Source organism: Ceratina calcarata, unplaced genomic scaffold, assembly GCF_001652005.2.
Source record: "Ceratina calcarata isolate Rehan_Ccalc_2016 unplaced genomic scaffold, ASM165200v1 scaffold297.2, whole genome shotgun sequence".
NCBI classification, from domain to species: Eukaryota; Metazoa; Arthropoda; class Insecta; order Hymenoptera; family Apidae; genus Ceratina; species Ceratina calcarata.
The window spans coordinates 2,458,580-2,468,820 of NW_017152138.1; the positions used below are offsets into that span (position 1 = coordinate 2,458,580).

At 45.2% G+C, this 10,241-nt stretch overlaps 1 protein-coding gene across 1 annotated transcript in view; it reads left to right on the forward strand.

Moving 5' to 3' along the window:
• Dhc36C (Dynein heavy chain at 36C) overlaps positions 1 to 7,523 on the forward strand; it is a 15,382-nt gene extending 7,859 nt beyond the window's left edge. Inside the window, 18 exon segments of the mRNA XM_026812798.1 lie at positions 241 to 414; positions 478 to 695; positions 697 to 1,723; positions 1,835 to 2,023; positions 2,106 to 3,184; positions 3,241 to 3,432; positions 3,523 to 3,749; positions 3,823 to 4,193; positions 4,362 to 4,841; positions 4,954 to 5,118; positions 5,196 to 5,436; positions 5,513 to 5,802; positions 5,888 to 5,905; positions 5,999 to 6,016; positions 6,370 to 6,607; positions 6,718 to 6,869; positions 6,946 to 7,227; positions 7,312 to 7,523. Coding sequence (XP_026668599.1) covers positions 241 to 414; positions 478 to 695; positions 697 to 1,723; positions 1,835 to 2,023; positions 2,106 to 3,184; positions 3,241 to 3,432; positions 3,523 to 3,749; positions 3,823 to 4,193; positions 4,362 to 4,841; positions 4,954 to 5,118; positions 5,196 to 5,436; positions 5,513 to 5,802; positions 5,888 to 5,905; positions 5,999 to 6,016; positions 6,370 to 6,607; positions 6,718 to 6,869; positions 6,946 to 7,227; positions 7,312 to 7,518 — 5,568 coding nt within the window. The 3' untranslated portion in view covers positions 7,519 to 7,523.
• The last annotated feature ends 2,718 nt before the right edge of the window (positions 7,524 to 10,241 follow it).

Below are 10,241 nucleotides of genomic sequence, written 5' to 3' on the forward strand. Positions count from 1 at the left end.
AAGGGGTACCCCTTGGAAAAATCTCGGAAAAATCGAAAATTTTTTTTTGTTGTTTATTATTAGCAATGTTCTTCCGACGTCTGATTTCTTTTAAAAAAATGCGTTTCTAAAGTGCATAAACTTTTGGGATTTACTGTATAGCCAATACATTCTTAAAACATATTATTTCCTTGAAATAAAGAAAATTTCGCAAGAACGTATGATGGAAATCAGTAAAACATGAATATTTATTTGCAAAAGGTTGGTTTGAAACGATTATGGGTACATGAAGTACTGCGCGTCTATGGAGATCGACTGGTAGACGATGGAGATATTAAATGGTTGGTGGAGCAGATCCGAAGAACAATGACGGAATATATGGATGATGAATTAGATGAAGTGTTCAAACATTTACTTTCAGAGGGTGTTGTCAAAGTACGCGTCCGTTAACTGTTCATTGTGTTTAGTGAAATAAAAAAATGTATTTATAATTCCTAGGTAACGGAGATGGAATTTCGAAAGCTGATTTATTGCGATTTTCAAGATCCCCTCGCGGATAAGAAACTGTACATAGAGGTCGAAGATTTGGATTATCTCGCGGTCGTAGCTGAGGAATATCTCGAAGAATATAATTCAATTTCTAGGACGCCGATGAACCTCGTTCTCTTCAGGTTCTAAAGATAAATAACAATTTCCTGTTTCAGTTCAGTTCGTTCGCCAATCAAATATCGGTTATAGATTCGCCGTGGAACATCTTTCAAAGATTTGTCGTATAATGATGCAACCCCGGAGTCACGCGATGCTAATCGGGGTGGGCGGTTCGGGACGGCAGTCGTTGACTAAACTGGCGGCCCACATCTCGGATTACGAACTGTTTCAAGTGGAAATGTCGCAGATGTACGGTGCTTACGAATGGCACGAAGACCTGAAGAACATCCTCAGGAAGAGCGCAGCGAGCGAGCTGCACAGCGCTTTCCTCTTCCTGGACACGCAGATCAAAGAGGAAACGTTCCTGGAAGACATCAGCAATCTGCTGAACTCGGGCGAAGTACCGAACATATTCGCAGCGGATGAGATGACCGACATCTGCGAGAAGATGCGAGTGATCGATCGTCAAAGGGACAGGAGCTTGCAGACGGACGGTAGTCCGGTGGCGTTGTTCAATTTCTTCGTGCAGACAGTTCGCGAACATCTGCACGTAGTGGTGACCATGTCACCCATCGGCGATATGTTTCGCCTTCGGATCAGAAAATTCCCTGCGCTCATAAACTGTTGCACGATAGACTGGTTGCAACCTTGGCCCGAGGATGCCCTGCTCGCAGTGGCGACGAAATTCCTCGACGAGATCGAGCTCACTGAAGAGGAGCGCCTGGCTTGCATCGAGATGTGTCAATTCTTTCACACGTCGACGCAGGACTTGACGCAGGAGTTCCTGAAGAAAGCGAAGAGATACAACTACGTGACGCCCACTTCTTACCTGGAGCTCATCAGCACTTTCAAGAACCTGTTGGCGAAAAAAAGGCAGGAGGCGCTGGACGGTAAAAAAAGGTACGAGGCCGGGTTGGAAAAGTTGGACAGTACTCACAAACAAGTCGAGAAGATGCAAGAGATTTTAGTCGCTCTGCAACCGAAGCTCCTCGTCGCCGCCAAGGACGTGGAAGCTATGTTCCTCGATGTTCAAAAGGAGAGCGACGAGGCCGCCGAAATGGAAGAAATGGTTAAGAGCGACGAAGAGGCCGCTTTGGTAAGACGTTCTCAGTTTGGTACACCTACCTTCTTAAGAGCGTACCGCTAAAAGATGTTTTATTATTTATTTAACGTTTATATTTATATAAGTATAATTCTCGGATCTTAGATCGTCGCCAGCGAGGCCGAGGCCATTCGTGAAGAATGCGACGCAGATCTGCAGGAAGTGATGCCGATATTGAACGCAGCTAATGCTGCATTGAACACTCTGACTCCCCAGGATATACAAATAGTTAGATCCATGAAACGACCGCCTGCCGGCGTTCGATTGGTCATGGAGGCCGTTTGTATCCTAAAGGTTCGATTTTCTTCTGATATACATACTCATTGTTAAAGGAACTTATAAAAAGAAATAAATAATAGAATACATGTGCATTTAGGATGTGAAACCGGAAAAAGTTAAAACGCCGGAAGGCGTGATCGACGATTACTGGAAAGTGTCGCTTCGTGTGTTGAGTGACATGAAATTCCTCGAGTCTCTACTAACTTTCGATAAGGACAACATCCCGGAGAGAATCATAGCGAAAATTCGCAGTACGATTTTGACGAATCCAAACTTCGATCCGGAAATAATCAGGAAGGTGTCGACCGCCTGCGAGGGTCTGTGCAGATGGGTGTTCGCGTTGTCCGAGTACGACAAAGTAGCGAAAGTCGTGGCGCCGAAGAAGCAAGCGTTGGCCGCGGCCGAAGCCGATTACAAGGAGGCGATGGACAAATTGAACTTGAAGAGAGCTCAACTACAGGAAGTACGGGAAAAAATCGCGAAGCTGGAAGAGCTGTTGGCCCAGCGTAGGAAAGAGTACCAGGCGATGACGGACGAGGTGGCCGAGTGCGAGGCAAAATTGAGAAGAGCCAGGGAACTGATTGGCGGTTTGGGTGGAGAGTACACTAGATGGTCCGATACCGCGAAGGAATTAGGCGAACGTTATTACAAGCTGACGGGAGACATTCTGATCGGTTCGGGCATTGTGGCATATCTGGGCGTGTTCACCAGCCAGTATAGGCAACAACAGATTGACAATTGGGTAGAGATCTGTACGGACTTGAACGTCGTTTGCACAAAGGACTTCCAGCTGACGCAAATCCTCGGCGACCCTGTATCGATTCGATCTTGGCACATTTTCGGTTTGCCTACGGATTTATTCTCGATAGAGAATGGAATAATCGTCACCAATTCTCGGCGGTGGCCCTTGATGATCGATCCTCAAGGCCAGGCGAACAAGTGGATCAAAAATATGGAGAAGGAGAATAATTTAACTGTGATCAGGCTAGTGCAAAGCGATTACATGAGGTCTTTGGAGAATGCGATTCAATTTGGACATCCGGTCATGTTGGAGAACGTTGGCGAGGAACTTGACGCCGCTTTGGAACCACTTCTGATGAAACAAACGTTCAAATCTGGGGGCACAGAGTGCATCAAAGTTGGAGATTCTATCATCGAATACTCGGCGAACTTCCGGTGAGTTACGTTTCGTTTTATCCAAATACAAAACAACTAATTCCTTCTGTACTTAGATTTTACATCACTACCAAATTGCGCAATCCCCATTATTTACCCGAGGTCGCAGTGAAAGTGACACTACTGAATTTTATGATCACACCGATCGGTCTCGAAGATCAACTCCTCGGGATAGTAGTGGCCAAAGAAAGGCCAGATTTGGAAAGTGAGAAAAACCAGCTGATCATTCAAGGGGCTGCCAACAAGAAGTAAATAGCATCGTGCAGCAATCTTTTATTTCTCCAAGATTTATTGTCGAGAGTTATCGTTTCACCATTGCGCTTGGTTTTGTTACCCAGAAAGCTGAAGGAAATCGAGGATCAAATCCTCCACGTCCTGTCCACGTCGGAAGGAAATATTCTGGAGGACGAGACAGCGATCAGTGTTCTCAGCTCGTCCAAGACTCTCTCCAACGAGATCGTCGAAAAACAAACCGCGGCCGAGATCACCGAGAAGTCGATCGACGAGGCGAGATTAGAGTATGAGCCGATAGCTGCTTATAGCACGGTTCTCTTTTTTACGATCGGTATTCAATCCTTTCCTCTTTACTTCGAAGATCCAGTGAAAAACCATCGATAGTTAATTTTACTCTTGTCCAGTCGTGCTGGCGAACATCGACCCGATGTACCAGTACTCGTTGGTATGGTTCGTGAATCTCTTCAAGAACACGATCGACAACACGGAACGCGTCGAAGATATCCAGCAACGGTTGAAGGACCTCACGAAGCACTTCACGTACTCCCTTTACGTGAACATATGTCGGTCGTTGTTCGAGAAGGACAAACTCTTATTCTCGCTGTTGCTTTCGGTGAACCTGCTCAGCAAGCAGGGACAGATTTCGATGCCTCAATGGATGTTTCTGTTGACTGGCGGCGTTGGCCTTGAAAACCCTTACCCAAATGCCACGGAGTGGTTACCGTCGAAATCGTGGGACGAGTTATGCCGCTTGAGCGACGTCCCTGGTTTCGAGGTACCTTTTACGTACACCCCCGTTCATGAATCTTGAGACACATTTAACATATTTGATAAACTAATTCAATTGAAAAACTATAAAACATTCTTGAATATAAGAAATCGTACAATCAGACACTGAATCATACAATAAATGAATTTTCATTTAATAACTTTTTACACTCAGGGATTCAAAGATTGGTTCACGGATAATTTGGATAGTTGGAAGTTCGTCTTCGATCATATGGAGCCTCACACTTTAACGTTCCCGTCGCCTTACCATGAGATCAGCAACTTCGAGAGAATGCTCGTTTTACGATGTATTCGTCCTGACAAAGTCTTGCCGGCCGTTCAGCAGTTCGTGCAAGAACAACTGGGAGTACAGTACATCGAGCCGCCGCCCTTCGACCTCGTATCGTCGTTCGCGGATTCGTACTCCTGCATTCCCCTGATATTCGTGCTGACGCCTGGCGCCGATCCCATGGCAATTCTACTGAAATTCGCCGACGACCAGGGTTTCGGCACGAACCGCCTGTTCTCCCTGTCTTTGGGTCAAGGACAAGGAGTTATCGCCACGCAGCTTATCGACGAGGGGGTGAAGAATGGCACCTGGGTGGTGTTGCAGAATTGTCACCTTGCCAAGAGCTTCATGCCGGAATTGGAAAAGGTATTGCGACGGGAAGCAAAGAGAAACTGAAATTGAGGGTTTATACGAACAGAGTTGGGACGTGAAAGCTTATAATTCGATCGTTACGAAGTTTGAAAAGTTTCTCTTGCAGCTTTGCGAGAGCTTCACTCCGGAAAAAGTGCACCCGGATTTTCGATTATGGTTGACGAGTTATCCCGTTGACCATTTCCCCGTCAGTATTCTTCAGAACGGAGTTAAAATGACGAACGAGCCACCGAAAGGATTAAGAGCGAACATAGTCAGATCCTTCTTACAAGTAAAATCAAAAGGATACATAAATCCGTATCGATAAAAATAATGAGAGGTTTGATGTCGATTTTTCACGTTCATAAGGATCCGATATGCGACGAAGACTTCTTTGAGACGTGTAAGCAAAAAGAAACGTTCAAGAAGCTATTGTTCGCCCTGTGCTTCTTCCACGCGATCGTTCAGGAGCGAAGAAAGTTCGGCCCAATCGGCTGGAATAATCAGTACGAGTTCAACGAGACCGATTTACGTATCAGCGCGTTGCAGTTGAAGATTTTCTTAGACCAGTACGACGACGTTCAATTCACTGCTTTGAAGTATTTGACAGGTGCCTAATAAACGATGTCCTTTGTAATTAAATTTAAGACGGTAGAAGAAACCACAGAGAAATCTTTGTTTCATAGGCGAGTGCAATTACGGCGGTCGTGTAACAGACGAATGGGACAGAAGAACGTTGATCACGATCCTTGAGAGATTCTATCGTAAGGATGTCATCAGTAAAACGAAATATCAGTTCGATCCCAGCGGATTGTATTACGTGCCTCAAGTCAGCAATCACAGCGAATTCCTCGAGTACATTAGGTCTTTCCCGATGGCTACCGCGCCCAGTGTTTTTGGCATGAACGAGAATGCGGACATAATTAAGGATCAGCAGGAGACAAACTTGATGTTGGATTCGATATTAGCGACGCAGGTAATATTGTGCAATCAATCAATTATTTCAACACATTGAAAAATAATTTTTAAACCGTGTCTCAATGATTATCGCTTGCGATTAGACTATTACGGATATCAAGGTAAATTACTTTGATCTCACAATCTTTCTCTATATCCATTCCTTTTATCTATTGTAATTTGTATTATATTTGTATATTATATTGCTGCGTTAGATAAGGAGGTTTAAGAAGGTAACAATTTTGTTTTTATTTTAAAATTACTGTATGAGTTTCGTGTAAACATGTGTATATGCTTGCACGAGTCTAGTAGAATCCATTCCTATTAAATTCGCGACGCCCGTATCAGAAATATCCCATTTCCCGTCTCGTTGCGGAGAGGAAAATCTAGACTGCGGTATCACAGGTCGGTCGTTATCATTATCTCCGTTCATTAATTTCGAGACAATTAAGGACGCGCACGCGAGCGGTTCTCTTCGCCTCGCGCGTATTACACAAAATATAATAGGATTCCTTAAACGTATTCTGCGTGACGAATCGCGCGGACGACTAACGAGGATCCTGTGTCGGGTCCGTTCTCCAATTAGGACACCGGAGGAACGGAAACAGATGAAGGAAAATCACCCGATGAGGTCGTCTACGAGGTGGCGTCTGATATTTTGTCGAAACTACCCGCGGACTTCGATCTAGTAGCTGCGCTCGTCAAGTATCCGACGTTATATCAACAGAGCATGAACACGGTGCTGGTACAGGAAATGGGAAGATTCAACAGGCTTCTGAGCGCGATCAGGGATAGCCTCGTGAACGTCCAGAAGGCGATCAAAGGTAAACGGCTGATTGCGAGTGACCCGTGAGTGCCACGGCCGTCGCTCTGGCTGTGCAAGTGTGTACGTTTTGTATATCGATTCTTCACGGCTACGCGAACTCAATCCAAGGTCTGGTGATAATGAACACGATCCTGGAGGAGGTGTACGTATCGATAATTACTGGGAGAATACCGAAGATATGGATGAGGCATTCGTATCCTTCCTTGAAACCGCTCGGCAGTTACATTCAAGACTTCTTGAAGAGGCTCGCTTTTCTTCAGGTATCATCGCTCGTTTAATTAATAGTAAATAATTAATAAATAATAATTTCACGGGTAGAATTATCCTTATGTGCAGCTATGGTACGACGAAGGACCACCGGTTACTTTCTGGATCTCCGGTTTCTATTTTACACAAGCGTTTCTCACCGGAGCACGTCAAAATTTCGCAAGGAAATATTCGATACCAATCGATTTACTTGTCTACGACTTCGTCGTTATGAAGGAAACCGATCTTTATGAACCGCCTGCCGACGGCGTTTACGTGTACGGACTGTTTCTTGACGGAGCTCGGTTTAACAAGGATATAATGAAACTCGACGAGTCTCTGCCGAAAATTTTATACGACATTGTGCCTTATGTGAATATTTTACTCCATGATACGATCAACAGAGAAACATTTAGTGTATTACTACATTTTCAAACGAATTTTTATGCATGGTAGATTTGGATGATTCCGATGAAGAAGGATGACGTCCCGGAGAGACACACGTACACTTGTCCGGTTTACAAAACCACAGAGAGGAGAGGCGTTCTGTCGACGACCGGTCACTCGACCAACTTCGTAATCGCCATATGGCTCCCGACGGACCAAACGCCGGAGCACTGGATCCTACGGGGCGTAGCGATGATTTGTCAATTGTCCGATTAAACCAGTTATTCCATCCTTGAAATTGTGTTTACTTGTATCTCATATCCCATCGTCTCTCGATCTCGAGATTCAGATACCTTCACACATTGATTTTACCCTTTGATAAAATGCTATTTATACGTGAACACGAGACGTCGAGATCGTTTTTCCCAAAGTAGACGTTAAACCTTTCAAGAACGAGCCGCTACAACAGGTGGCGATAGAGAGACGTCCGGGTCAGCTCGCCGATCAATCGAGCGTCCATCGTCTTTGTTGTAAAAATCTTCAAACGAGCCCCGGGTAAAAAGTCTAAGCGCGCCGAGGTGCGACACGAAGCAAGACATCGGCGAACGTTAACAAGGGACAAAACGATGAAACAGTGAGGAGGTTCGAAAAAGGATGAGAGAAAGAAAGTACGGACGCAGGTGAAGTCTAGTCATGCAGGCTGATTTTCGATACGCTAAACTAGACTGATCCGTTCTTTTGCAAACGGACCCGGCGTAAAATCGAGATTTCTATGCAAACTGTTATCGTAAATATTGCAAGCGGTATCAAGAGGCTCGCAGCAGCCAGGTGCAAGAGAGATTTCGAAGGCAGCGTACGTCCACAGGAGATAGTAAAGCCGGCAACGAGGAGCAGCTAGCGATGCTGAGGAAGGGAAACGCAGAGAGGGCGACAGAGACGGGAGAGAAGAGAGAAAGGTATGGAAACGGGTGGATGGGGGATGAAAAACACACAGTGCGACGAGGAGTAACGGCAAGGAGAGAGAGAGGGAGAGATAGAAAGAGAGAAAGCTAGGAAGGGGGTAGAGAGGAGAGAGAAAGCAGAGCACGGCACGCGGTGGGTATATTCAGAGGTGAACGGGTGGCAGGTCGGTTGTTGGTTCGTTGGGTGGCTGGGTGGCTGGTGGGTGGCTTCAGAGGTTGGTGGCGGCACCCTGTCTACCCGGACTGAGATCGCCGGAGGCTCGTTGCCTAGCGACCTCGTATTGATCTCTCCCCGTATCTCGGCTTTTCCCCTTTCCCACGTGATTCTCTCCTCCCCTGTTTCTCTCGTACTCACACACACACGCACACACACACGCACGCTCATCTCGTACCCCGCTTTTGGCCAGCTCTCTCTTCCTCACCGCCTCTTTACGCTTCTTTTTTTCCTATCGTATTTCCTCGGTCTTTCCTTTTCCAGTCTTTATTTCTCCACGATTTCTTCCTTGGCTCCGTTATATGCATGTGCGTGCCTACATATGTGTGGGTTCCTTCTGTTTGCGCGTTTCGAGTGCTTTCAAGCCGAGCCGAGGAGAGAGAGAGATGGAGAGGATCGGTGCCGGCGGTGACCGAGATGACGGGATTTGGATCGAATGATTTTTTAATGGAAATCCGCGGAGTTTCTCGCTTAATAGTCTGCTCTCGCATAGTAGTAGTTAATACCGTCATAGATGTAACTACACGACATGTTTAGATCTCGTTGCATACAAATTTAAACAATGTACTACAAGCATTAAACATTCATTAAACCATCCACATCGCGACCGGCTATTCGTGGCAATATCAGATGTGTAGTTGAGCGATCCTGCCAGGTATAGACGGACAGCCGGCTTGTGACTTCGCGTGCTGATTGCGCAGTGCCACCGGACGCGGAGGTGGATACGTTACACCGATAATTTACGTAATTCGCGGCACCGTACCGTGAAAAGACTCGATCGAAGAAAGTTGAAGGACCCGCAAGGAGTTGGTAAACATTGGCCCCCGGTTGCATTACCATCCGGCTCCCACATCGCATTGGTGAATTAGATTTCGTATGTGTTCGTTGGGAATGCAAGGAGGGAAGGGAACGAAAGGCTACGAAGGGGAAGAGGTTGATAAATATTCATTTACCCGATTAGATGACACGGCAGAGCCTCGATGCAAGACGAAAGGGCGTAATTAAAGCCTGCGCAACAATTGCGATCCCTCGATATCGACATCCTCTCACGATTAATCTCAGATCTACTTCAAAGCGTTTTTAAATAGTTTACTTTTAAAATAGCGTCTCACAGATAAAGATGCAAGGGTTATGACGAAGATAATGTACTTCAATTTGTTTCTTTTTTCTTGAGATCTCATTGAGATCAGATATTTAGGTGGATGGTGATGGGAATGACGAATAGGGAACCAGTCCGTATCTCTTCCAGTAGATTGCCCCGATCGTGCATTTTCACACTGGCTACTATTCTCGACGTCGACACCGATAACCGTCCTCCTGCTGCAGCAGTTCAAATTCTAATCGTTTTTTCATTTTAGAGAATAATCGACTATTTCCACCGTTTCTATTTTTAAGAAGTACACCTAGGAGTAAATCAGCGAATATACATACGTGTATGCTCGACAGGGACATTTCCCTTTTAAGACCCCTTTTAAGATAGCTATACAGTCAATCCCAAAAGTTTATGCACTTTAGAAATGCATTTTTTTAAAAGAAATCAGATGTCGGAAGAACATTGCTAATAATAAACAACAAAAAAAAATTTTCGATTTTTCCGAGATTTTTCCAAGGGGTATCCCTTCAATTTCTTCCAAATTTTCGTTTTTGGCCAATAACTCCCAAACCGTTAGTCCTACGGGAAAATTCAATCAGACCTTTCTTGTAGAGGACAACGAGATCTACAATTTCCGTGTAAAAATATCTCGCTAGCGTCAATAGTTAACGAGTAATTTGCAAAAAACTGTTTTTTCGTTTTTCGTCAATAACTCGCTAAATATTAAAGG